General features: G+C 42.9%; 2 protein-coding genes across 6 annotated transcripts; one reads left to right on the top strand and one right to left on the bottom strand.

Annotated features, from left to right (window-relative positions):
• GTF3A (general transcription factor IIIA) lies at window positions 1-11,779 on the top strand. Its single transcript, XM_045567006.1, has 11 exons — window positions 1-179; window positions 622-793; window positions 1,022-1,321; window positions 2,666-2,766; window positions 6,227-6,323; window positions 6,705-6,793; window positions 7,815-7,888; window positions 9,063-9,143; window positions 9,727-9,956; window positions 10,983-11,042; window positions 11,515-11,779. Exons 1-11 carry the CDS (start codon window positions 1-3, stop codon window positions 11,680-11,682), a joined length of 1,551 nt encoding a protein of 516 aa, XP_045422962.1. The 3' UTR covers window positions 11,683-11,779.
• MTIF3 (mitochondrial translational initiation factor 3) lies at window positions 11,732-27,003 on the bottom strand. Of its 5 annotated transcripts, XM_045566862.1 has the most exons (5): window positions 26,901-26,969; window positions 20,950-21,017; window positions 17,988-18,451; window positions 15,520-15,677; window positions 11,732-11,982 (listed from the first exon to the last, which is right to left on the bottom strand). In XM_045566862.1, exons 3-5 carry the CDS (start codon window positions 18,448-18,450, stop codon window positions 11,764-11,766), a joined length of 840 nt encoding a protein of 279 aa, XP_045422818.1. In that variant the 5' UTR covers window position 18,451; window positions 20,950-21,017; window positions 26,901-26,969; the 3' UTR covers window positions 11,732-11,763. The 5 variants fall into 5 exon arrangements, with proteins under 5 accessions (XP_045422818.1, XP_045422817.1, XP_045422819.1 ...); XM_045566861.1 differs by lacking the exon at window positions 20,950-21,017 and having other exon boundaries at window positions 26,901-27,003; XM_045566863.1 differs by lacking the exons at window positions 20,950-21,017; window positions 26,901-26,969 and adding an exon at window positions 26,803-26,826.
• Between the last annotated feature and the right edge of the window lie 636 nt (window positions 27,004-27,639).

Genomic DNA, 27,639 nt, shown 5'->3' with positions numbered 1-27,639 from the left:
ATGTGTGTGGACTTCGCCCTTGGAGACAGGCTGCAGCAGCAAATGAGGAAAGCAACAGGTGGACCCGCATCACAGATGCACTCTCACAGTCCTGTTCTCTTGAGACCGGATGAGACAGGTCTTATCACCGTCTTTCCCACTTTCAAGATGAGGAGGCTGAGAGCAGGAGTTGGTATAAAGTGACGGTTCCAGTTCAGGACAGTAAGTCCTGGCTTATTGTTTTCAAAGCTGCACTTCTGTGCAGGGACCTGGTCATCAGATTGAGATGGGACTTAATGATTTGGAATGATGGAGGGTGTGAAAAATAAGTACCTGGTGAACATCAGAGAATCCATCCCGCCACTGTTACCCAAGGACATTCTTCAGGCATGGGGTCCTCATAAACCAAGCTACCAATATTCATTCAGGCCTCTCCACAGTGCTTCTCAAACTTTAATATACACAGAATCACCTGGAGATCTCGCTGAGTGAAGTAGGTCTGAGACTGGATTTCAAATGATGCTGCTGGTCCACAGACTGCTTTGAGCAGCAAGGCCCCAGGGCAGCGGTTCCCAAACTTTTCTGCACATTTAAATCACCTGGGGAATTTCTGAAACTACTATGCTTGTTTTCCACCCCCAGAAATTATGATTTAATTGGCTCAGGTACGCTGTGGGCTTTGGAATTCTGCAAAGATCTCCGCGTGACACTAGCTAGCGGACAAGCTGAGGAACCACCGTCTGGGGCCTCCGGCGGAAGCAGGTACCGAGCACGCAAGGAAGCGAATCCGCACAGAGCGCAGACCGATAACGTGGCAAGAACAGGCCAGCTTAAATTACATTAGGCTAGTGCTTTCTAGAGGGTGGCAGCTGATGGGAGACAAGTCACACCTAAGCAGTGCCTCGGGGGTTGCGTTGCCGGCCTGCGAAGCGCAAGCACCATTCGGTGGGAACCCGCCGGGCCCCGCGGTTCACTCCGAGCAGGCGGGGCGCGAGCCGCCGCGGAGGCTTCTGGCGCATGCGCGGCCGCGGCGCCGGCGTAGGGCGGGGCGGCTCTCCCGGAAGTGCGCCTGGAGCCGGGGCCGCGCGCGCAGGTTCGCTGTACGGGGCTGCGCGCCTGGCCCGGGGCGCGGCTGGGCACGCTGGAGCCGCCGGCCTCGGTCGCCGAGGCGGTGTCGTCCCTGACCATCGCCGACGCGTTCGTCGAGGCTGGCGAGAGCCCGGGCCCGCCCCCGCCGCCCCCCGCGCTTCCCAGGAGGTTCATCTGCTCCTTCCCCGACTGCAGCGCCAGTTACAACAAGGCCTGGAAGCTTGACGCGCACCTGTGCAAGCACACGGGGGAGGTAACGAGACGGCCAGCCCTGGGGCTAGGGAGCGCGGTGGCTCACCAGGTGGGAGGTGCCCGCGCCCTGGGACAGCGCGGGGGTCCTAGAGCAGCCACCGCATCCCGCCCCAGGCTTGTGCCTGTGCTCAGCTCTGGTGTCCTGGACTTAGGGAAGGAGCTGAGGATGTGGATAAGAAGTTCTAGGATCTTCGTTCTGGAACCGCGGTGTCCTTGCCATAGGCTCGAGGCTTACCAAGCAACTCTTTCCCCTTTGCTCTTGAGTCTTGGCCAATCAGGCCCCTCCTCCTAATTTGTAAATAAGTGCACGGTTTGACGGCCCACTACCACCTGACACCTGCCTAAGCACCGGCCCCGGAGCTGGTACGGAGGATAACTTACATGTACCGGGGTTATGAGGTTGGATAATGTGGAGTCACCTTTGTTGTCCCTAATCTCACACAATAATTTGACTAAACACTTAGTGAGCCTACTCCACGGCTGGAGCTGTGCAAGGCTCTGTGGCTCCGCCCCTTGTAGTACAGTTCACTCGTGTCTTCCTGTGCACTTACTTTGCTCTGAGTACCCTCGCTGAGGCCTTGCACCCCCTCCTGGAGGCCTTGGTGATGTGCTTTTCTCAGATACACAAAACCGGTTATTTGGGGGCTGTGTTTTGGGTTTTCCTATAGGTTCGGAATGGAGTCCCACTTCCCAACTCCTGGGTCTCAAATGATGGTTGCAGTTAGAGCTGTGCGCTGTTTTCTTTGCTTCGCCCTGGCACCTGTAAGCTTTTTCAGGTGTGTGACACATTTTTGCTCTAGCTGTGTTTTGGCACAGGCACTGGGCTTGTTCAGATGAGGCAGAACCTGTTCTTTTCTCTGCCCTAGGCTTTCTTTCTTTTTTTCTTGTCTCATCTTGGGGTCCACTTCTAAACCCTAGGCTTTCTTCACATGGGTTAAATTATGCTGTGGAGGGATCTGTGCAGACAGGCTACGCCAACAGCAAGTAGTCTTCCAGAGGGGGTTGCCATGGAAGTCTGGTGTCAGGTTAGGAGCAGGTTAACAATGCTATATCGTTACCAGGAAGGCTGCCTGCTTATTTCAAATGCTGTTCATAGAGCAGATATCACTGTTATCTGCAGTCACATTGTGAGAAGTTGTGGCATTTATATTGTGTAACTTCATGCAGGAAAACCTTGTCTTGCCTTGGTGTAGCCAGGTGCCAAACACACTTTCTGAGTGGAAACCACCTCTGGAGAGGGAGTCTGTGGCTTTGCCTACCTGACACTTTAACCTTTTAAATAATAACCACGATTAATAACTTAACTAGGGAAAGACTGACATGTTTTTTCTTTTCTTCCTGCTAGAGACCATTTGTTTGTGACCATGAAGGGTGTGGCAAAGCCTTTGTCAGGGACTACCATCTGAGTCGCCACATCCTGATTCATACTGGAGAAAAGCCGTTTGTGTAAGTAGAGAACTATTTTTAGGCCTTTGAAGGGGGTGTTTGGCATATAGACCTGGTAAGAAGATTGATTGTTAACTCATAAGATCAATAATGTGAAGCTTCATTCATTCTTGTATATAAGAGAATAGATTTTGAATGTGTGGAAGAGAATAGGGGTTTGTGAGTCATTTGTGTGTAATAAATTCAGGAGTGAGTTAATCTGAAGTTCTCTTGAGTTTGTGTCCTCTCATCTCCCCTTAAGATATATAGAAAACAAGAAATCAAGCTTGGAAACATACAGTTCTGACTGGATGGAAAAATGGTTCCCTGTGTTGTCAGGGTCTTTATCAACAGCCCATTCTTTATAAGCTGCTGGGATAAGAGATATAAGCATGAAATGGAGTTTTTAATAGTTTACCTTGTATTTCTTTGAATTAGGCCTTTGCACCACTGCCATACAAGTTTTAATTTGTTTTTCCAGGAGTTGCTGATTATTTCTGAAAGGGTAGAGATACTGCTTTCCTATCAGCTACTTCCTTAAGACAGTGGATTGCAAATTTACGGTGCATCAGCATCACCTGAAGAGCTTGTAAAACATACCTCTGAGTTTCTGATTCGGTAGGTGTGGGATGGGGCCAGAGAATCTGCTTTTCTAGCAAGTTTCCAGGTGATGCTGATGTTGCTGGTCTGGTTTACATGCATTGAGAACCACTAACCAAAATGTTCCATGAAAACATTTAGTTTTCACTGAAAAATCAAAATAACTGTAATAGATGTCCAGAGCTTTCTGTAGGGTACCATATCAGGAAATAGCTGCATAGCAGTTTTTTCAGACGTTAGGCTTTAGTATCATAATTTTGTTATATGAGACAATTCTTAGAGCAGTAAGGTTTTCTAATGACCTAAGATGAATTTCTTTTAGTTTAAAGATGATAATGAATGTGAAGCGTCTGATTCTTGACATAGGACAGACTTCACTGTCACTTTTCCATGTGGAGAGGCCCTGTCTTGCGAGTGTGCTAGCCAGCGGGAGTGAAGCAAAGTGCCACAGGTGGCAGATGTCTTTCAGTCCCTGCTCAAGTGAACAGTGTTTATCAAATCAGTGACCCTAAGTGAAGCTTATTTTATTTCAAAATATAGTTCACCCAGACTAGCAAAGAGTAACCAAAGTGTTCTTCAAAATAGTGCTGGGACATAGTCTTTGACCTGGAAGTTTCACTTTGGGGGACTTACAGATACACTGCACCTGCATTAAATGTATGTCCAAGGTTATGTGCAACACTGTTAATAGTAGCAAAATGCTGGAATCAAACCAAATACTCACCAGCAGGGACAGGTTAAAGTACATGAACACAGTGGAACACTGTACAGCTAGAAGATGCTCTCTGTGAAACCAGGAGAAAACTGCCAGGGCACACCAATCGAAAAACCAGGGTGCAGAAGAGTCCTCTATAGTGGGATACCTTTTTGTATGTTAAAAAAGCACTGGTGGGGGGGGCATGTTGGATGGGCAGGAAGAAACTGAATTTGTTACTGTCTGTATAAAGAAACCCCAGACATTATGTAACAAAACTAAAAACGTCAGCTGTGTGGGGATTAGTGGGGGGGGGGTGCTGGTTGGGTAGGGGCAGGATGGAGGAAAACACTGCAGCCAGGAACAGCTCCACGGTGACACTCACAGTCTGGGTCTCCGTATCTGGCTGCTCGCTCACCAGTGCTACTTGGTTGTCTCTGTGGCTTCTTAAATTTCATGTGGCCAAAATTCCTCACAGTCCAAACTGAGCTCACCTTTCTCTTTGGTTTTCTCCCCATTGTCTGGGGAGGTGGCCGACTTGTCCATCTTGTGACCCACAGCAAAGATAAAGTGGCTCCCTGGACCCATCCTTCCCTCCCATCCCCTGCAACAAGTAGGTTATTGGGTCCGGTAACTCATCCCTCAGACCCTTCCCTGCTCCAGTGGCCCCACTGTCATCTCAGGCCTCTGCTCCTCACTTGAACGACTGAGAGTGTTCTCTGCCTGCAGACTGGCCCCTCCCATGGCACCCTCCGGGATGCTTCCCTTCGTAAAGCTATGCAGTGGTTTTAAGCTCTGCTTGTGCATGAAGCCCAGTGCGTTGTAAGATGACCTGTGTGATTTGGCCCTTTCCTGCTTATCTCGCCCCATTTGCTTGACTCAGTCATGAAATTGTGGTCCAGCACCCCCCCGCCCCCCAAGTTTTCCAGGGTCTTTCACACCCCTGTACCTGCTGTTTGTTCCTGTCAGGACTCTTCCTAGCCATGTCTTCGTGCCCCACACTCATACTGGGTTAGATGTCTGTGTCAGGTTTAAGTCAAGAATGACAGGAAACCCAGCACAAGACAGGTTAACCAAGATAGGCTCTTCTCTTGTGTGAGTGAAATGCAAAGGTTAGGAGCCAGGGGCTCCTTGTAACTGGTCTCTCTGCCATCCTCATCTTGAGGCTTCACCCTTATGGCCCAAGAAGCCTGTTGGTGCCCGGCTGTTGCATAAGCATTCCAGCTGGCAGGAAGGAAGAGAGGGCACAGAGGTGTGCCCCCTTTTTAGACACTTTGTGGGCATTGAGCAAGATGGGCTGGACCTACCTACGTGGCCACCCTTAGTTGCAAGGGAGACTAGAGGACGCTTTATGTTGGTTACCTGCCCAGTTAGCACTCAACGCTTTGTCCCTGTGGTGGTGGGGGCTTCTGGTGAACCCTGCCCCAGTGCCCCTCCCACATGTGGGCCTCCACACTGTGCCTCCCACTGTCTGGTCGTTCTCTGCCTGGCTCTGGGGCGAACACGTGCCCGACATGAATGTTGTTCAGTGTTATCATTGAGCGATACCTAAGATCGAGGCTCCCCCTGCTTCATCCCTCAGGCTGAGGAAGACTCATCACAAAAAGCACATATTTTCCTTAAAAAAAAAAATTCACAAAGGATTTAGATCATTCAAGGTCAAGATGCCAAGACAAGGGGAACTGGAGTGGCTTGGTGATATGCCAGGAGGCATAATGGCTTATGGTTTTGCTTTAAGTATCTATTTTACTTCTAATTATAAGCTGAGACCAGTTTTTTTTTTTTAAGTCTTTTTGGAAATGAAATTTAGTGACATTTCAAGCAGTGTTATGGTTATCAGATTCTAAACTGAGAATAACTTAAGCATAAGCCAGAGCAGGGTTTAGGTCTCTGGGACTAGTATTTTCACCTTCCCTTCTGCCCCATGTATAAGGGGTATCTGGTGCAGTATGCATAATTTCAAAAGCCTAACATAAAAAAGCATCTTGTTCCATGATAGTCACATGTAACAGGTTACATGATAGGCTGTGAGAGGCCTACCTGGTATGGCTTAACACTTTGGAATTTGCTAAAGGCTATTTTATACTATTTGGAATAATTAGCTTTTATAAAGTGGGAGGATATATGCATCTTAAAACTTCTCTTGCCTTGGTTTGTTAATATTTTGGTTTATACAACTTTTTGCAGTTGTGCAGCTGTTGGCTGTGACCAAAAATTCAACACAAAATCAAACTTGAAGAAACATTTTGAACGCAAACATGAAAATCAGCAAAAACAGTATGTAGTAAGTATGAATTAAATGCTTAAGGTTTTTGAAAAGTTTTTACACTTCCTATGTTTCTAAAGTTTTCATCAACCAGACTTTCCTGTCAAATATCTGAATTTAGTCTGCACTAGCTATCGTAATCATAAAGGTTTTATTTTGGAAGCAAACATTGTGTGGATTAAAGTGTATTTTTGAGAGACTACCTCAACTGAAACATTTTTGCTTTTTAAAATGTCATTACTCTTAAAGCTTCTTGAGATAAAGTAGAATTTTACAGTAACTAAATGGGTTGAAAGTAGCAGTTATATAGTCTCCAAAATAGTTTTATCTTGAGAGGATTGTTATGAACTGTTGATTTTTTAATATTTTTCTCAAGACTAACAAACCTTTACGAAACAGTGCAATTTTGAAGGTTGCAAGAAGACCTTTAAGAAACATCAGCAGCTGAAAACCCATCAGTGCCAGCACACCAACGAACCACTATTCAAGTAAGTACTCACATGGCTGAAAATCTCTTAAATTCTGGGTGTGAATGAGACTGAAATGCAAAGGTTGGAAACAAGTGTTTTGAAACAGTTTCCTAATCAATGTTTTTCTGTTAATGTGTACTGTGTGTGCATATTTATATTTAGGGGCATTTTAAAAGTTTAATTTTGCTTTTGTTTCTCTAAAATATTTCAAAATAATTTGTAAGATTATTACAGTTGTGGTTAAACTTGAAGGGAAGGCTAAGAAATGACTTACCTATTCAAAGAGAGCATATTCAAGTATATGAAATGTCATTATGAAGATACACATTATTCTTGCGGAACAAAAGTAATTGGACTTGGCCTGCAGTTAGAGAGGGACCAACTGCAGGCTGAACGCATTAGACAAGACCTGGAATGGGCTGGCGGCTCTGCACAGCTGTGGCTGGCCAGTGCCTTCCTCCAGGCTCACACAGGCTGTCCTGTGCCTCTGAGTTGCTGTGACCACGCCTGGTGCCTGTCCTTGCTTGCGGCTCTGCCACTTATTCTTGTTCTGATGGCTTCAGCACAGAAGTGGCACGTGCTTTTTACTGCGCACCCAGGGTTGATGCATCTGCTGTTGTGTTCTCAGATCACACAACCCCTGTGCAGCATCATTAGGAAAACTAGATACAAGCAATTCAGAGTGGCAGTGGTGTGGACCTAAGTCCAGTCAGATAACCTCCTGAAGTATCTTTTCTGTAGCCATGGAAGAGTATATTTTCAGAGGTATAAAAGCGAAAATAATGTTTAATTTGGTCACATAAGCAAAACAAGTAACGTGACTGTCCCTCTGAAACAGTATATTTTGGTCCACGGCTGGTTAAATACCTTTAACTTCACTTCTGATTAGGTCTACATTTTAAATCTTATTTTTATAGGATGGGTTTGGTTGTGGGAAGAGGTGAGACTTTGGTGGGAGAAATACGAGAAAATACCACTTACCCTAAGTGGAGTTCGCTCTGAAAACGGATCAGCTAACACTCTTGTGTTGCTAACGCAGGTGTCCCCAGGAAGGATGTGGGAAGCACTTTGCCACGCCCAGCAAGCTGAAACGACACAGCAAGATCCACGAGGGTGCGTGTGGGCAGCCCTGGGTGTACCGACTCTGAGGGGCTTGCTGAATACTCGGTGCCTTCTAGTCTATCCGTGGTCATGTTGAGAAGATGGGACTCTGTGGGGGGGGGGGCACCGTTCTGCTTATGCAGGTCTTACACTCTTATCCAAAGAGGCACTGCATGTGTCCTTCCACTGCTGTGTCATTGCGGCCCTGCCATTCAAACTTACTGTTGTTCACAGGGGCTTCGTTACACTTCACACGTATGAACGTGTCAGTACTCCAGACAAGGCTTTGCTTCTTTACTTGGTTCTTAACCTCTTCTGTTTACCACCCATGCCATTCTTGTCCTTGTTGGCTACTCAAAAGGCTTGGATAATAGTTTTCAGAGCCATTAGATGTTACTTTTTTCAAAAAGACTTGATTATATTAACTACTTGAATCTATTATCTGTTTCCACGAGGATTTTTGGTATTTTAATATCCCAGGTCCTAGAATTTATGATTTTTATATGATTTTTAAGAGATTAGTAGCTGAGCATGAGAGGCAGCCTCATTCTTTTTAGTTTCTAGTGGGTGAAACTCAGCCTGGCTGTTACATTGATTAATCCAATTTTAGTGCTTTGTGCATGTGCAGAGTTCAGTATTTTTCTCTGGGTTCTTGTAGTTTATTTTCTTCCTTAGCTGGACTCAATTTCTTTTATGTAGTAGGAAACTTACAAGATGGCAAGACTAGAGGAAACCAGAGGGTGGGCACTATAACTGCTGAGACTTTGGTGTTCTGCCAAGAACAAAGCACCTTAGAACACTTTTGCAAAAAATAGACAAGCACAGAGCAGGTAGGGGAAAGGTTTGGGACTTAGAGACACAGGGGACTGAAGAAGCTGGAGTCCATATACTGCACACCCAACTTCCAGAGAATAGGAGAGGGAAAGGCATCCACCTTGTGAAGTCTGCTCTAAGGTAAAACCCTGATGTGAAGCACCTTGCTATGCAATTGTTTAGTTTTACTGTAACACAAACCTTTCTTAATGTTTATTCCTACCTCTAGAGACTAACAATACTATTGGGAGGTGGAAGAAAAATTATACAGGCAGGAAAGGTTCCCTTCTAGTTATGGTCAGTGCTTACACTGGGTATTCATGATAAGCAATGCACTCACCAACCTACTTTTTCTTTTTATTTTTTTAAACAGGCTATATTTGTCAAAAAGGATGTTCTTTTGTGGCAAAAACATGGACAGAACTTCTGAAACATGTGAGAGAAACCCATAGAGGTAAGGCAGGCATGAATGGAGTGACATGAATACCTGTTCCTACAGAACTGATTGGTGCTTTTCCAGAGTGAAACGTTAACTGTGCTTTAAAGTAAAAGGGTTTCAATGTGATGCTTTCTGAAGAGCTGGGTGCTCAGGCTGTAGGACAGATGAGCAGGGCTGTGCCGGGTCTCTCAGAGCTACTACCGCCACGCACACGTAGCACGCTTCATGGCTGCGGCAGCTGCAGTGTAGAATCTCGGGAGGCACTAGCGTTCTGCAGGGCAGTTTGGGAAACAGTGTCCTGCGTACTGGAGGACGAGTAAGGAAACCAAACATCTATTTCATTTTCTCAAACTGCCCACAGCCACCGTGCTCAGAGCCTCTGCCCCCTGGCAAGTGAACAGTGACTATATGTAATGTAAGGACTTAGGAGAATTGACACAAACTTTCTAGGTGATAAAAACTGGAGTTAGGCTCCTTAGAAATTTCTAATTTGTGTATAGTGACAAGGTTTTGGGCATTGAATGTTACTTACGTGTTCAGTATTTTTTTCTTTGTGGTAACATCTGAGGAAATTGGTTAAATTTGTCTATTCCAACAGAGGAAATAACATGTGAAGTATGCCGGAAAACATTTAAACGCAAAGAATATCTTAAGCAACATATGAAAACTCATGCCCCAGAAAGGGCTGTATGTCGATGTCCAAGAGAAGGCTGCGGAAGAACCTACACGACTGTGTTCAATCTCCAAAGCCATATCCTCTCTTTTCATGAGGAAAAGCGTCCTTTTGTGTGTGAACACGCTGGCTGTGGCAAAACATTTGCAATGAAAGTAAGTGCTCACTCTCATACGCAGTCCTGTAGTCTGTGGCCGTCACACTGGGAGCCCTGCATCCCAGGGTGGGCTCCAGACACACCTTCCACTCTTGCTTCAGCTGGGTGGTTCTTAACTAAAGGTGACAGAACAACCAGCTTTGCCAAGGCCAGTGGTTCTCAGAGTATGGCCCTACACCAGGAGTGTCAGTTGGGAACTTGGAAATGCAGGCTCATGGCCCACCCTAGACCTGCTGAGTCAGAATCTCGGGTTGTGACCAGAATCTGTTTTACCAAACCCTTTAGGGGATCCTTACGTGTTCTAAAGATGAGAACCAGTGGCCTTGGTATCGTACACTGACTGGTCATAAGAGCATGCTGATGCTTCAGGTGTCCTTTTAGACCCCCACTATCTAGGGACTGAGAATGAGAACGGGTAGCAGGGAGACCAGGGAACACAGAACTGTGAGATCTGCTTCAGGTTTCAGCAGCCAGCCAGGTAAGGACACGGCACACAGTGGGAGGGGCCTGTGCAGTTCTGCAGACTCGCTCTGGGAGGTTTTTACCATGAATCTTAATGAAGACTGGAGAGAGAGAAGACTCACTCAGCAGAGGTCCAGATCATTAGAAGACAGTGGGGAGCTGATGGTGGTCGGCTTTATCATCAAAGACAAGACGTTGGTCAGATTTCCCGCTGGTGTTTATGAACACTGCTTAAACAGACGCAGTTAAAGAACCTCCTTCGGCTTGGAATAGTTCACTTACAACAGGTTCCCCCTCCCCTTGTAAAAGAACTAAGACACCACTGGTGGTTGGGATTATATAAATTCCTAACCTGGATCCTTAGAAAAGGTAATGATTTAAGTCCAGGATTTGAGGAGAAATCCTTCCTTAGCGCTGGTGGGGTATTAGGTGGTCATATCCCTAAACAGAGCATAACAGAAAGAAGGTTGACATTTTAAATAACTCATGGAGGTTTCATATTAATAGACACCAAATGTCAATGTTTTTAAAACGTAACTTTTTTCTTTTTCTTTCATTGTAGCAAAGTCTCACTAGGCATGCCATTGTACATGATCCTGACAAGAAGAAAATGAAGTTTAAAGTAAGTTGGAATTTCTTAGGCAAGCTATGTCTTTAAAACAGAAATTATTTAGGGCCTGGCTGTGGTGGCTCACGCCTGTAATCCTAGTACTCAAGGCGGCTGAGGTGGGAGGATCTCTTGAGCTCAGGAGCTGGAGACCAGCCTGAGCAAGAGTGAGACCCCTTCGCTACAAAAAATTCGCTTAGGCCCAGGAGTTGGAGGTTGCAGTGAGCTGTGATACCTCTACTCTCTAGCTTGGGTGACAGAACGAGACTCTTGTCTCAAAAAAATAATTCATTAAATAAAGCCAGATGGAGTCTGTTGGGAGTATTTTCAACTACTGTGTGAGTCTGCACTACTACTGAAGACTTGTCCGTCTTATAAAGGACTGTTGTATACCTATACCTGGTGGTACATACAACTATTGCAAAATTAATTCAGATAATTTTGATTTTTATTTCTAATTGTCTATCTATCTTCCTTATTCCCAAAGGTAAAAAAATCTCGTGAAAAACGAAGTTTGGCCTCTCATCTCAGTGGATATATCCCTCCTAAAAAGAAACAAGAAGAACAAGGCTTATCTTTTTCTAAAAACGGAGAGTTACTGAACTGTGTGAAAGACCAGGTGCTCTCGACAGTTGCAATACTTACCCGCAACTAGATACCACCTGCGTTCTTTGGAGGACCACAGACCAATGAGCTCGGCTCTCTTCTCTCAGAAGCATATTTTTCTTTATTAAAATCACAGTTGTACAACATTTGATTCTTTATCATTTCCATTTCCTTTGTTCAAAGTGTCTTTTTTCTGGGTTTCTTGAGTTTCTGTATATTCGTTCTCTTCCTTTGTGGTTAAAGGACGAAGAACACACATTAACGCTTTTCCTCCTCTGATCGGTTGTGGCTTGGATGAGAAGGTAGCCATTCCAGGCATAGCCTGGAGTATTTGATTAAATATCTCCTCCTAAAAAAGGAAAACAGCCAAAGATTAATTTAAAATCAGTGTCCTTGATGCTTTCTAGTACTAATGCTCTAATACTCATAAAAACCCCAGCATTCTGAATTGCTGTTTCAGTGATTAGCAAATCAGTTCATATATACCTGGTTAAGTTGTTGATTGAAATCTGTACTGATGCACTGAATGCTTAATAGTTTTAAATGTCCACTGTCATGGCACGAAGGGACTACATTGGGCCCCAGACTACCCTCTCCCCAAAACAAGTACAAAGCACTAGGTTTAGGCATCAGCAAAAATACTCCTTATCCCAAAAATTGTTAGCCAAGTACAGTTCTCAATACTCACTCTACCACTCACTAACACAGAATCACTTGAAATGATTAAAAAAGAGACCTGGGCTCAAGAAATTCTGGATTGGCTGGGACTAATCCCCTAAGTCAGCGGTCTCCAACCTTTTTGGCACCAGGGACTGGTTTCATAAGAATTTTTCCATGACCAGGGGGAGGGGGGGGGATGGTTTCACGATTATTAAAGCACATTATATTTACTGTGTACTTTATTATTATACTGTCATATATAATAATATAATTATACAACTCACCATAATGCAGTAGCAGTGGGAGCCCTAAGCTTGTTTTCCTGCAACTAGACAGTCCCATCTGGGGGTGATGGGAGACAGTGACACCTGAAGTGTGTTGCTTATGTCCATCTACTCTATAATCTTGTTTTGGTTGCTGTCACCGCAGAAAACCTGGCTTCACAAATATGGAAATGGAAGGAGGCTTTTCAGTGCTTTTGTGGCAATCTCAGGATATTCCACCTTGATTTTAATCCAGAATGTATGGAGATTTGAAGTTGTCTCAAACATACTTTTAAGGCCACTGTCATTTGTGATCTCAAGCAGTTGATCCTCTTCTAGCACGGACAAAGTCAATTCACCTGGCTTATTCACAACTGGGTCGCGGATCCATCCCTTCCCAGTTCAGGGGTCTTTAGTGGTTGGGAAGTAATGCTCGAACTCTTCTGAAAGCTGAGAGAGGTGATCATGCGCAAGCTGGGAGAAGGCAGGCCCTGGCTCAGTCTCTTTCAAAATCTCTGCTAATGTTTAAAACATAAAAATCCCCATGTTCACTTGTCACCCCCATAATTCTAGTTTGGCTTTGAAGGCAGGCACTTTATCTGCCAACTTCAACAGAGTTGTCATTCTCCCCTGAAGTGACAGATTGAGTTAGTTGAGCAGGTTGAATATGTCACAAAAGTAAACAAATTTTGCGACTCATTCTGTGTCACTGAAATGTGCTGCCAGTGGTAACTGTTTTTCTAAAAGAAATCTCTGGAGTGGCTCTTGTTAACTCAAAAACTCTGGCTGGTGACCTACCTTTAGAAAGCCATGTCACTTCTGTGTATAAAAGACAACGTGTGCACTCTGCGTCCACCTCCTCACAGAGCTGTGCAAACAGACGTGTTAAGGGCATGTTCTTTAATGTGGTTGATAATTTTAATCACATCCTGCAAAACACTGTTTACGTGACATTTTCGGCTAGCCAGCATTTCTCTATGGATGACACAGTGCATAGACTCACATTCAGCAGTGACCTCCTTGATCCCAGTAGTGACATCAGAAAGCTGTCCAGTCATGGCAGCCACTCCGTCTGCATATACTGACACAAAATGACCAATTCAGTTTTCCTGATATGTAATCATTCAAAGACTTGAAGAGCTCTGCAGCTGTGGTGTTGGTTGGCAACAAAAGTGCACATAACATATCCTCATGCACATCCTCCTAAAAAATGTATCGCACAGAAACAAGCATTGTTGCCTTGTCAACATCAATAGACTCATCAACCTGGATTACATACCATGTAACTCATTAATCCTAACAATTGTGCCTCAATATCCTCTGCTATTTCATCCATTTGTCTAGTTATGGTGCTAGCCAAAAGAGGAACTTGTGCCCCCTTTTGAACTGCAGCCTCTCCTATCACGGCAAACGTCCTTAGCAGCAGGCAGGATCAACTCTTCACCAATAGTAAAGGGCTTCTTAGCTCTGGCAGTGCGGTTAGCCGCTAAGCATGAGGCTCTCAGTGCAGACACATTTGATGAAGGAGTGGCCTTCAATCATTGCTTCTGTTCTTCGTGTTCACGTTTTTTTCTTTTGAAAAACTCCCAAGGCTTGTCTTTTAACGCAGGGTGCTTGGTCTCCATGTGGCAAATGAGTTTTGAAGGTTTCATGGCTTCTTTGAATAGCCGGTTGCCACATATTATACAAAACGAGTTTGAAGAAAGTGAATCACCTGTTGGAATGAAGCCTTAATTTAAGTAGGACTCTTCGTATTTTCTATTAAACGTAGCTTTCATTTTGTTGGCAGTCTTGGAGTCTTCTGTTGTCTCATCATTGGGTCTTTCCCCTTCTTCAAAGAAGCTCTCCTGTGATGTTTGCTTTTTACTCATTTTTGCTAGTGTTAGCTTATGGGTGTTCCAAAACTGTGACTGAGACAAGTGCACAGTGTAGGAAAGACGCATGGACAGAAGTGGTAAATCATGGGTGGGCCACACAAAGACTGAAATAAGTGTCAGACTTTAACTTACAGCCTGCCACCAGATGCAGCCTTACAACTGAAGATGCTCACTTGCCACTATATAGCCTACCATCAGATGCAGCTTAATTGTCACTTGCCACTCACTGATAGGGTTTTGATATAAGTCTGCAAGCAATTGATTTATTATGGTTTTTGTGAAGTCAAACCTCTCTGCTAATGGTAATCTGTATTTGCAGCCGCTCCCCAGAGCTAGCATCACTGCTTGGCTCCAACTCAGATCATCAGGCATTAGATTCTCATAAGGAGCAGGCAACCTAGATCCCTCACACGAGCAGTTTACAGTATGGTTCGACTTCCTATGACAATCTAATGCCACCGCTGATCTGAGAGGAGATGGAGCTCACGCAGTGATGCAAAATGATGGAGAGCAGCTGTAAATACAGATGAAGCTTCGCTCGCTCATCCACCGCTCACCTCCTGCTGTGTGGCCTGGTTCCTAACAGGTCCCCTGGGTTGGGGACCCCAGGCCTGAGTGATTCTACCATGGAGCTAAGGTTCAAAACCACTGGACTAATGCTGCCGTTAGCAGGTAATAAAGTTACCTAACTTTAAAAGTGAAACAGATATTCCATAAACTTACCCTGGGATTGTAAACTGATACATACTATCTAGAAGACAGTTTGACTACACAATGCTTCTCATAAGTACAAAGAGGAAACAAAAGATGAATCTATAAAGTTTCTAGCTTTCCTATTTAAAGGTTAGTCTACACTTTGTAAAAAAGAATAGTATATAGCTTTTACATTATAAAATACATTGTTTTCATATGTTAGAAAACGTATATACAGCATGCTTATGTTTTGAAATACAAACTGGAAAGCTGATATCACAGGGTAGATTTACCAGTCACTTTTCTTCGCCTTTAAAGTTTTCAGATTTTCTACAACTATATTTTTAGATCAAAAAACAAAACAAGCAGTCACTCATACCTGCTTTTACTTACCATTTTATTTTCTGGCTCATCTGCATTTTTCCCTTTCTTTATAGTAATTTGAACTTTGTATTTTTTCTCAATCCACTGCCGAATTTGTTTACTCTTTGTGTCCAAATCATGTTGTCCGATGTTTGAAGAAAAAGTTAGCTCCTTTGTCAGGGTTGGTCCTAGTTTGAAACAGGAAGATTTGGTGCCAGGGCTATTGACTAGTCTGCTATGAAACCCGAACGTTCTCCCATGCACTTCACAGCATAGCTGGTTACCACCTAACGGTCCTCTCGGGTGACTTTCAGTTTCACAGACCAGTAAACACATTTTTAAATGGGAAAGATAAACATAAAGGTACCAATTTTTACCTGCCAGGTAAGGGTATTTAAAAATCTAAAATGCTTCCATTTATTGTTAATCGTCATTGGATGAAAGAACACCAAAAGAATGGTTGTTTAAAAGAATAAAATTCAGGTTTATGATAAACTTAATTTCTCTTACTTTTCTTTCTGATGGGGGTGTCTGGGGAGTACTCTTCTCATTCACTCCTTTTCTGATGCTCTCCTTGCTACTAAGGGCTCAGCCAGACTGTGTCAGCTGGGGAGGCTCCCTGTGTCCTGTGTCCTTGCACTGTCTCTCTGGAAGTCCTACCCACTAGAAAATTATTTTACAGGGAAGGATCAGACTACTCCATAAAGGTGTTGGGACAATTGAGAGTGTTCTGATGGGAAACAGTTAGATCTCCCTATCTCATGATCTACAGGTGAAAAAATGCAACTTTAAAACAAACAGAAGAAAAGAATAGTTTATGACTTCACGATAGGGGAAGGAGTTCATTAAGAAAAAGACTGATAATTTTCCCATCTCAAAAATGAGACTGTGTAATAAAAGGCAAAGTCAAAATATAACTGGGATAGGTTGTCGTATCACACACAGTAGAGAACCCTATATATAAATCAGGAAGAAAAATAAACCATCTAAGAAAAATAAAGGAATATGAATAGGCAACTCAAAAGAAAAACTCAGATGGTAAAAGGAAATACAAATTAAAACAATAAAATATGGTTTCTCCCTCATTAGCATGACAAAAACTAGAGTACCAGGTGTGAGTGAGGATGTAGAGAAAGAAATGTCATACACTGCTGAGGACAGCAGTTTGACCCACTTAGGTTCAGAGACCCTAGAATATGCACCAGTGTTCATAATAAACCTGAGAACAATCCCAGTGTTCGTGGAAATGCATTAAATTTATGATATATTCTTATGATGAAATGTCACAGGTATTAATATAATACATTAGCTACACCTATTACATAAACATGGATAGATCTTAAAAACACCATTTTTTTTTACACACACAAAATAATATACACTGTCTACAAATACAACTGTGTGTAACTGGAGTTTAACAACATGGGCTGGAGTTTAACACGCTGAAAGCATGAGTGGGCAGGGGCACCTCTGAGAGGGACAGGAGAAGGAATACAGAAGACTCAACTTTTCTGTAAGGTTTTGTTTAAAAAATTGAAAGTGTGACAATGTTAACACTTGCTCATTTTGGATGATGGGTGATACATGTTACCCATCATCTTTTCCTGTATGCTTTTACATTTCCAAAAAACCATCATTTTTTAAAAAGTTTTTTTATTTCCCCACGGTTGGTCTCTTCTGAATATTTTTTTGTTTTCCAGTCAACCTCCTTGTTGTTAAATGTGGCTTTACAAACTAAGTCACAGATAACGTATGGTTTTCTCAAGGTGCACAACCTCATGATGGCAGCACTGGGACCATTTACTGACTCCTGTCCCGGTGCGCTGTCCATGGAACAATCTTTCGTAACGATCAGTCAGCACTTTTTTGGAACCGTGAAAAACAAACATCTTCACTTAATATACAATTCATGGCTTCTGTGAGGCTTCAATAGCAAGTGCCTCATGAGCTGATTGGCCAAATATGGAAACGAGTTTTACTACTGATACCGTAACAAAATATTTCGGCATAAGAGATGCTCTATGAATCACTTCAGAGTTTAAAAGGTGCTTCCAGATAATTAACCAAACATCTCCACTTTGGAGATGAGGGGAAAAAAAAAACACCCCGAAGGACAGAGGTTAAATGAGCAGCCCAGGAAAGGGCAAGGAACTCGAATCCATCCCTTGAAATCTCATTCCGTTTCACCCATTAGCTACTCTGCTTCAGGGACAAGGCTACAGGCCAGAGAGGGAAAAGAGTTTCCATCATTTTGGTTTGTTCACCTTGTTTCTCCCTCATTTTACACAGGCTTAAAGGAAGACAATGGACATGGTATCAAGGAAAAAAGGAATAGAAATAAGGGATGGAACAGAAAGAGACACTGGGGATGATGGTAGAACTATGAATTTGCCAGTTTCTCATTTCCCCATTGTCACAGGCACCTTGGTAAATACCAGAACTTAAACTGCTAATTTGAAGTCCTAAAGGATTCAGGGAGCAAATGGCAAAATACCTACCAATTTTCGGTCTAGCCTTCTCCCTCTCTCTCAGCCGCAGTCGCTCTTCGTGAATCTGTACTCCTGTCATGAGCTGGTACTCCGGGGGCTCCGCGCTGGGATTCCTTTGCACCAGTCTCAGGTCTCGCTCATCCATGAGTCTAATCACATCTGCTCGGTGCATGTTTCCCAAATCATTGCCCTTCTCATCAAGTACGTGAATAATTCGCTCACTAATTTTTCTTCCAGTGTTACTAAAAGTGGTTCCATCCTTTTTTTTCTTTTTTCTCTCATCCTGGATGTCTTGGACGGTGCTAAAAGCCTTTGTATGAATTAGGAAGGACAGCCTTGGGGGAGAAGCAGTAGGGAACAACTGTGCTGGTGCTGACTTTTGCACAATGTGTTTACCAAAACATCTTCTAATGCAATTACTTTCAGTCTTTATGGTTTGTAGAGTTAACCTATTTAGAAAAAGAGCAGCCATCCTAAAAAAGTAGTAAGAAAAGTTCATTAAAATTCAATCACTTATCCCATGGTCTGATACTGTGGCATGTGGTAGGGCATATGAGAGGCTGCAGAGACTACATTCTCTCTTACATGTTAAGGAGATGCTGTTCCCTAGACTACCAGATCCATGCATAGGAAAGCTCTACCGACAAGATGGACTACTGAGTGACCTTGGCCAGGCTAACTCATGATGGCACCGTCCCCAGCACAAGCGGTTTATGAGAATAAGTCAGATTTGCACAGTGCTTTGGTTTTCCTTTTTTTTCTTCTATATACATGATCTCATTTGACTCTATTTCCCATGGATCTTGTAGCACTAACTACAAAAACAAATATCATCTTGAGGATTTATTTATGAGAATGTAGTATATAAAATGATTGGTGACTCATAAATACCAATTCATAAAATTTTAGTATAATTAACTGTTAACAATTTATCAACATATCTGATGATGTACAAAAGATAAGAATACTATCACGGGAAAGGGGACTCTCTAGGAAGGAAGCTGACCCACTGGAAGAACTCAGACTGTCAAAAAGGAAATATCATGACATAAATCAAAGTGCCAACCATGTAAACTATAAAGATCTTTCAGGCATTACTACCAAATGGTAACTGCAGCATATATGATGATAGCAGTTTTACTTTATGGCTAGAAGACTGAATTTGAAGCACTTACAAATTGTACTTTGATTTTTTTAATTGCATCTCTCTCCTTCCATTCACATGTTTAGTAAATCTTAGAGGCGCAGGCTGAAGGAGTGATGAGAGGACCTGTCATCGCATCTAGGGTATGCTACGAAACATTAGAGAATCAAGAACTCACAGAAGCATGACTTGTCAAAGATGAAAGAAGAAAAAAGGAGGTGTCTTCAGTAGTGCTTTTCAAAGAATGGTCCCTGTGCCACCTGCATGAGAATCACCTGGGTGTTTAAAACTGGAAATTTCCTCTGGTCCCTGGCTTTGATCCCACCAGGCTGTATGAACCACTGACTCTTCACCCCTCATGTTGAAGAGTGATATGAAAAAACATATGGTAAATTAAATAGAAAGCAATGGACATGCACAGTCTCATTTCCATCCTTACCTAGCTTGATAATACTCAATACCCAAATTGACAACTCCACCTCCAATCTCTCCCGAGTTCCACACTTACAGTGTTAACTGCGTACCCAGCAGCTCCACATAGATATGTAATAGTCATCCCAGAGTTAACAAGTCCAAAATTCACTTTTTAATCTTCCCAGCCAAACTTGCTCCGCCCTGAGTCTTCCCTGTCACAGGCTAGAGTGCAGTGGCATCATCATAGCTCACCACAGCCTCGAACTCCTGGGCTCAAGCCATCTTCCTGTCTCAATCTCCCCAGTAGCTGGTAATACAGGCACTTGCCCCCACAGCTGGCTCAAAATGTGGGTTTTTTTTTCCAAACAAGTAATCAAATAAACAAAAATACTATACATAAGAAAAAGATGAAGAGAAATTTATAAAAACCCTGGTTATTTGAGGTTTAAGACAAAAGTGATTTTTCCCCTTATCTTTCCTAATCATTATTTCTCAAATTTTTTATGAGTATTATTTTTATACTTGTAAATATATCCTATTTATTTACAAAATAAACACTATTTCAGAAAAATGTTGCAGGATTGTTTTTAAGCTTTAAAAACAATTTCCAAGAAGAGAAAAAGGGAAAAGAAGAGAGTAGGAAAACACTGAAACTATGTCTTTTAATTCAAAGCCCTTTACCATTATTCAAACTTAATTTTAAATTTAAAAAAGCTTCAAATTTTCTTGATTTATACAGTAGGCAAAGTAGTTCAAAGCAATTAAACTTTCATACTAGCTAAATTTTGGCTTTACATCAGGAAAGTTGAAAATATACATGTTTCTTCAAAATACACCCTTATAGATTAAAAAACTGTAATATTAAATTGGAATTGTGAATGTCAACATAGATTCATAATTTTAAACCTTTTTATTAGGAAACTTTTCAAACTGGTACAGGAAGAGCATAATAAACAGCACACGCCAAACCTGTTTCCTCTCTACCCCCTTCACATCTCCCCCCAACCATCCAGAACTATTTCAAAATCAACCCTATTCTATCAGTAAATACTTCAGCATGTATCTCTACGAGGCACTCTTTTATCTTTTTAATAATCACAACATTATCCCAATTAATAATCGTTCCTTTATATCATCAAATATCTAGTTTTCAGATTTCCCTGATAGTATTACAATTCTGTTTGTTTACATTTCATTTACAGTTTGGCAGCATGAAGAGACTCCCACTGGTCAAATTTGGTATAATTTAAACATTAAGGACTAATGACTGTAATTCATTTCAACACACTGAATATGCAAAAATCTATGAAAATGATAATTTGCCACAACTGTATGTGACGATTACCCCAATTCCTTACTTTGCAAATTGGTGAATTGGTAATTAAACAAAAAAGAACTGAGCATTTATTCTACCTTTTTAGGAAGAACTATAATCATCCCCACTTGATGAGGAAAAGCTCTTCTTTAGGCGAGAATGACAGCTAATAAATGGAAAAGAAAAGTAAATGCAATTAGAAAATTACCATTTTGCCATCCCCAATGAAATCACTGACTCAGGCAAGGATAGATGCAAAAAATCATTAGGTAGAAAGCTGATGCCAAACGGTCACCCACAGATTACTTACAGACTGTAAAAAGAAAAAAACATACTCTGCCAAGGAGACAGCTGTCTGTCACCATCTTAATCAAAGGTCACACTCAGCATATTCAACCATGGGACAACCTGCCATCCCAGCGTACACCTGCTGTGAAGCCACGTACAGTACACCAGACCTTCTCTGAGGCAGCCTTGCCAAAAGGCTTCCCTGAACCCGAGGCAGTGTCAGGACCTGGCTTCCAGTTTTCAGAGGGTACAAGAGCCAGACTCTGAGAGAAACAAATTAGAGGAAACAGCAAGAGAATAATCTGACAGATCCAGACTCTGGGACAACTGGCTTGATATCTAAAAAAGTCAATGTAATTGGGAAAGAAAAAGCAAGCGGGAGGCTACTCCTGAATAAAATGATCAAGGAAACATAGTTATAAAATGCTGAAGGGGTATGTTGGGGATGGGGGAGGGGGGTGGGAACCTGCAAAGGCACTAGTATTAGACACTAGTAGAGAAGTATTGCTAATTTTCTTAGGTGTGAAAATGGAATTCTGAGGGAAGGAATGCTGAAGTATTAGGATAGTGCTATGACATCTGTCGATTACTTTGAAATGGTTCAGCAGGAAATATAAAGTTAGACAATGCAATTATGGCAACATCTGCTGAATCTAGGTTATGGTTGTATACACATGTAATTACTAGTCTTTCAACATTTTTGAATGTTTAAATTTTTCATAATTAAAAAGTTTTTAAAAAAACAAACAGGCCAGGCACTGTGGCTCACCCTGTAATCCCAGCACTTTGGGAGGCCTAGGTGGGAGGATCACTTGAGCCCAGGAGTTTAAGACTGCAGTGTGCTATGATCCCGCCATATGATCTTGCCACTACACTCCAGCCTAGGTGACAGAGCTAGACCCTGTCTCTAAAATAAAAATAAAAAATAAATTATTAGGCTAGAGCTTCAGTTCCCAACCCCCGGGCCACGGACCAGTCCCAGTCCCAGTCCGTGGCCTGTTAGAAACCAGGCCGCACAGCAGAAGGTGAGTGGTGGGCTAGAAAGTGAAGCTTAATCTGTATTTACAGCTGCTCCCCATTGCTAGCATCACTGCCTGAGTTCTGCCTCCTGTCAGATCAGTGCCGGGGAGCAGCTGCAAATGCAATAAATGTAATGCGCTTGAATCATCCCGAAACCATTCTCCCCACACACCCTCCTATCCCCCAACCCTGCTGGGTCTGTGGAAAAATTGTCTTCCATGAAACCAGACCCTGGTGCCAAAAAGGATGGGGGACCGCTGGTCTAGAGAGAGGAAAAAGTTCACTTCATTAGTCAGGTCTATAGGACTACTTAGTCTACATAAGTTCTAAATTTCATTGTAACTTAATACATTGGCATTCTGGCTTTGTACAGCTTTACAAAAAATTTCCCTTTTTTAGTTTCAAGCCTATGTCTAAGTCTCCTATAAATAGGAACTTTAAAAACTTAAAATTCTGAATTGTTTTGTGATGCATATTACCATTAGTTTTCCATCTAGTTTTCATCACACCCGAGTCTACAAATGTCTCATCATCATAAATGCTGATGGTTTCAGTTTGAGATTGAACTTGTACCATTTTTTGCTAATAAACAGTTAAAAGTTAACATGACTATATCAGGGCAGTGTTTCCCAGAACTGGAGGCCTGTCAGCAGCCTCTGATGATGCTTTTCAAAGCACAGGCATTTCCTCTCCTCTCTCCTGTTAAAAACCACTGGGTTAGGACAAAGAAAAAAGAGAGAAATTTAAGAAAATGAGTAATAAAACATTATAATGTAAGTGGTTCAAAGGCGATTTAAGGCAGGATGTCTGAGATTACCCTTAACCTTTCAAGGTTGATGTAAAATAGGAACCATGTTCTCTGACAAGATACTTCTGTCAGATAAGTAATATTAGGCTAAATATACAAACCAGTAGTCTAAATCAAAATAAAAATGCTTATGTTCTTATGACAATATCGGTGCATTTGCTGTACTCTTACTCCCACGACCATACTCTCTGAGACATCCATAATATCCTAAAAGCCAATTATCTTAATGTCAGTTTACTTAAAATACATAATTTTATGGCATGAGATACCCATTTCTGATTTGATGATTACTCAGACCTTATCAAAATCAGGCTGCACTGCATGAGTCTGCATCTATCTGTAGCTTTAAATTCAGTAGCTGACTCCACACTGTAGAAAGAAACACATAATTTCTTTTTATTTATTTCTTATTTACTTGAGACTGGATCACTGAAAAACTCCAAGAGAAACGAGGATGCCTCTTTGGCATCATCGCTAACTTTCCTAGGATGATGTAAGTAAGAAAAAATGTCAATTGCATCACTCCAAATGTACGCAATAGTTATTTTAATGTTTGATCCACCTACTCCATAAGAAACTGAAATGATTTAAATAGTAAGCCATGAAGTAAGAAATTATGAAATAAATATCTGGCTATCTCCATACGCTATGTATTTCAGGTGAGCCTAGAGTTGTGTTCATTTATTTTCATATAGTCTTCCGTTGTCTAAAATAAACAATATTTTTAAAGGACTATATTCCCCAACATTTTGTTATGAAAATGTTTAAACACACAGAAAAGTTGAGACTTTACAGTGAATACCTCAATATCTATTACCTAGATTCTACACTTAGGGCTTTTACTCTTGCTTCGTCTATCCATCATTTATTCCTCTTTCCATTCATTTTATTTACATTTTGATACATTTCAAACTAAATTGCAGACACTACTACACTTCATCCTCAAATACTTCTGCATGCATATCATTAACTAGAGTTCAATATTTAAATTTTTTCTTTTGATGCAAAATTTATACATAATGAAATGTACACATTTTAAACATTTGATTAGTTTTGACAAGTACATTCACCTTTGTAACCAAAACCCCTATCAACATGTAGAACATGACTATCATCCCAGAAAGTTCCCTCATGCCTCCTCCAAGTCAATTCCCAGCCCCACCCAGAAGCAACCATTGTTCTAATTTTTTTCCATCATAGTCTGTTCTAAGACTTCATAGAAATGGAATCGAACAGTATGTATTCTTTGTTGTAAGGCATCCCAGCATGTTTTCAAGATTCATCCATGTTGTTGTATGTATTGTATCATTAGTTTGTTCCTTTTTACTTGAGAAGTGTCCTCCCAGTACACGAATATACTAGTTTTTAAATCTAGTTTTCTGTTAATGAACACCTAGGCTATTCCCAGTTTTTGGCTATTATGAATAGTTGCTGTGAACATTCTTATACCAAAAAAAAGCAGCAATGATTACTGTTTCAAAGGTCAGTTGCATTCCCTGTATATTATTTTGCATTCTCCCAGAAGCTACTATTTACATACTTGTAAGGAAACTTCCTGGAACATGATTTAAATATGTGGTTTAGCAGATAGAATCACGAGGGCTGGGGGTGGGGGGGAGTCCTGTCCTATAAGAAATTAAATTGCTTGCATGCATTTTATTAATAAACCCATATGGACTGAAGAGATGAATATAACTTCTATTGTTCACTCACTGATCTTCTTTCTCATATAGCTGAGAGTCACAAGTTCATATTGATATCTATTCTTTCCAGGGAGGTTGGATCAAAGTTAAATAGATTCTAGTGGACTAGATATTTGTGAAATTAATTTTGCCAATTCCTATGATTCTAAGAATTCTCTTTCACACCTTCCAAAGGAGTTTAACAAAATCCTTGCTTCTGCCTGCAAACTGTCCCACCTTCCTCCATTCTAACCTGGGTTGAGCAGCCTTAAACCCAGAGGACTGCACTACGGTTATTGAACCTTCATGCTACCCTCCCTTGTTGCTGGTTTTACCCTTCCAAATGAAGCACAAAGTACTTTCTACTATGAGACTGAGCCATTTATGTACTAGAACTCCGATTTAGAACAATGGGAAAAAAACCAACATATATCTTTGGCCAATTACTTAACCACATTTCTTTAGCTGATAAATTCAAATAACTTAATGACTATCCAGAACAATTGTAAAAAGCTTTTAAACCCAGAGCTAAAGACTCAGTATTAAAAGTTGAACTTGGCCAGGGGCAGTGGCTCATGCCTACAATCCCAGCACTCTGGGAGGCCAGGGCAGGTGGACTGCTTGAGGCCAGGAGTTCCAGACTAGCCTGAGAACAGCAAGAGCCGTCTCTACTAAAAATAGAAAAATACACCGGTGTGGGGGTTTGTGCCTGTAGTCCCAGCAACTCAGGAGGCAGAAGGAGCACTTGAGCCCTGGAGTTCGATGTTGCAGTGAGCTCTGAAGCCATCACTGCACTCTAGTCCCAGCAAAAGACCAAGACCTGTCTCTCAAAAAAAAAAAAAAAAAAAAAAAAATGTTGAACTTATGTCTGTATGTTAATTTTCTAAATGGTCATGTCCTCTTCCACATCACTGTCCATCCAGCCTTGAGTCACCTTTGACAATTCCTCTCCCTCACTTCACAGCCAAGTCTCATTAACTTTACTTCCTAAACCCCACTCAAATCCATCCAGTTCTCTGTACCCACAGTCACCACTCTCTTTTAAGACATAGACCACCTCTTGCTGGGATTCCTGCCAGTCTCCCAACTCAGCTTTTACAAACCGCTTGAGCCCTGCAACTGGTTCTCCCCATTGCACTGCTGTCACCACACCCTTAAAACTGCCCCAATATTAAAGACCTCCACCTTCAGGAGGCCCAAAAGCCCCTCCACTTCTCCAGCCTCTCCTTTCTGCCTAAGCTACGGTTTCTTGAAATTCAGTATTCTCCCTTAGTTTGGGAAACGCCAGAACAATACCAAGTGCTATCTTTCTCAGGCATTCTTCTACCTCCCAAACTAAGCCAGATCTCCCACCCCCCTCCTCACTTTGTTGAGCTTAACATTAAATGCTTCATAGCCCCATTTATCTTTCCCTTAAAGCAATGATCACAATTTTAATTTTGTGATTATCTCATTACTACAAACTCTTCCTCACTAGACGGCAAACTCTATGAAGCAGGAAACAAGACCAATTTATTCCTTACTCCGTCGTGCCTGGCACAACAAACAGTAGTTGATTTTCCAGATTCTCCCCTCTACCTTGTGTTCTTCTCTTAGATTAACACCTTTCGTAACATGTACTTGGAACTGAGGCTTCTTAGTAGGAAAACTTATTTTACTTCCTTCGGGAATCTTAGCCCATGGAGCCTACTAAATGATAAACAGGAAAAGAAATTCCAAATCACTTCGCGACCTTCCCCAATAAGGCCTAATCCGGTGGCAGCAAGCAGCAAGGGCAGCGTCTGTCCGGCCTCTCCTGCGCACACTCCAGCGCAGGGGCCCTTGCCCAGCTCGCCCGGCCCGAGCGGGCCCAGGCACGGAGGAGCCGGGGCACTTCCGGGCGGAGCTGGGCCGGTCACGTGTGCCAGCGGCGGCCACGCCCCCTCGGGGAACACGACCCGCGACAGGCCTTGGCCAGAGAAGGCACGCGCGCAGGTGAGCCGCAATGGCTGGGCGGAACGTGCGATATCGCGGGACAGCGACCCTGGGAGGCTCAGGCAGCGGCCTGGGCCCGAAGAAGGCCCCCGGGCCCGGCCAAACCCCCGACCCCGCCGCACGGAATGTGGGAACTATCTGCCCCGCGCCTGTGCGGGACGGAGTAGCCATGACCTTACACGGACGCGGCTGAGCGCAGTGCCACCTCCTCCGCAGGCACGTCCCCTAAGACCGTGTCCTCCCGCCGCAGAACCCCTCATCGCTCCGCGCCCCTCACCTTCAGCATTACGCGTCCTGGGGTCGGCCATTTATAAGGTCAGGCAGAAGGAGCCAATAAATGCTCCCCGGCGAGACCCCTTCGCTTTCCGTAGTGGGCGGGGCCCGCGTCCTTTAAAGGAAAGGTGACATGGGGAGCCGCGCTTTTCGGCTGGTGAGATTAAATTCCTCCGACAAAAAATGTGGAGCGCATGGGGGAGGTTCCTGCGGGGAAATCGCTGCTCACCTGGCTCCCGCCTCTGCAGAGGTGAGATGAAGAGGTCGACTTTGTGCAGCAATTAGAGTATCCCTTCCTCCAGTTACAATATCGCCAATCCCGGCATGGCTACGCCTACCACTAGGGCTTATACAGAGTTTTCATAAACGTGTTTTTTATTTAATAAAATATTTTATATTTAACCAAATATTTCATAAACGTCTTTTATAATCATTGTGAATTAAAGAGCTCTGTTCCCGATTTACAGGTGAGCAGACAGACTCAGGTGTAAAAGGCCTCCCTCGGTTTCCAGGTGGCTCGCAGCGGGCTGGACTTCCGACCTGCAAGCACTCGGTTCCCGGTCAGGTTCAGGTCACCTTGCAATTGGGAGAGGTTCTAACAGGTCATCAATTTGACCAAAGGGAAAACGGACCCGGAGTGATCAGCAGGCTTGCCCAGAGTCCCAGTAGAGCCACCTCTAAACCTCGGTGCAGTCCGGTGCCTCTGGCCTCTCGCCTACCGGCTGTTGGGGCCTGCTCCTGGG

Source organism: Lemur catta, chromosome 13 (genome assembly GCF_020740605.2).
Source record: "Lemur catta isolate mLemCat1 chromosome 13, mLemCat1.pri, whole genome shotgun sequence".
Taxonomy (NCBI): Eukaryota; Metazoa; Chordata; class Mammalia; order Primates; family Lemuridae; genus Lemur; species Lemur catta.
This window is presented reverse-complemented; position numbering and strand designations above follow the sequence as displayed.

Excerpts from the sequence above, each read along its gene's own strand:
- GTF3A (XM_045567006.1), top strand. The coding sequence starts at position 1 with ATGTGTGTGGACTTCGCCCTTGGAGACAGGCTGCAGCAGCAAATGAGG. Across the intron at positions 794-1,021 it reads GAGCGCAGACCGATAACGTG|GGCGGGGCGGCTCTCCCGGA; the intron begins GCAAGAACAGGC and ends GCGCCGGCGTAG. Across the intron at positions 6,794-7,814 it reads ACCAACGAACCACTATTCAA|GTGTCCCCAGGAAGGATGTG; the intron begins GTAAGTACTCAC and ends TTGCTAACGCAG.
- MTIF3 (XM_045566859.1), bottom strand. The coding sequence starts at position 19,182 with ATGCAATTAAAAAAATCAAAGTACAATTT. Across the intron at positions 18,452-19,153 it reads AAAAAATCAAAGTACAATTT|GATGGCTGCTCTTTTTCTAA; the intron begins GTAAGTGCTTCA and ends CTACTTTTTTAG. Across the intron at positions 15,678-17,987 it reads GAAGGCTAGACCGAAAATTG|GACCAACCCTGACAAAGGAG; the intron begins GTAGGTATTTTG and ends GTTTCAAACTAG.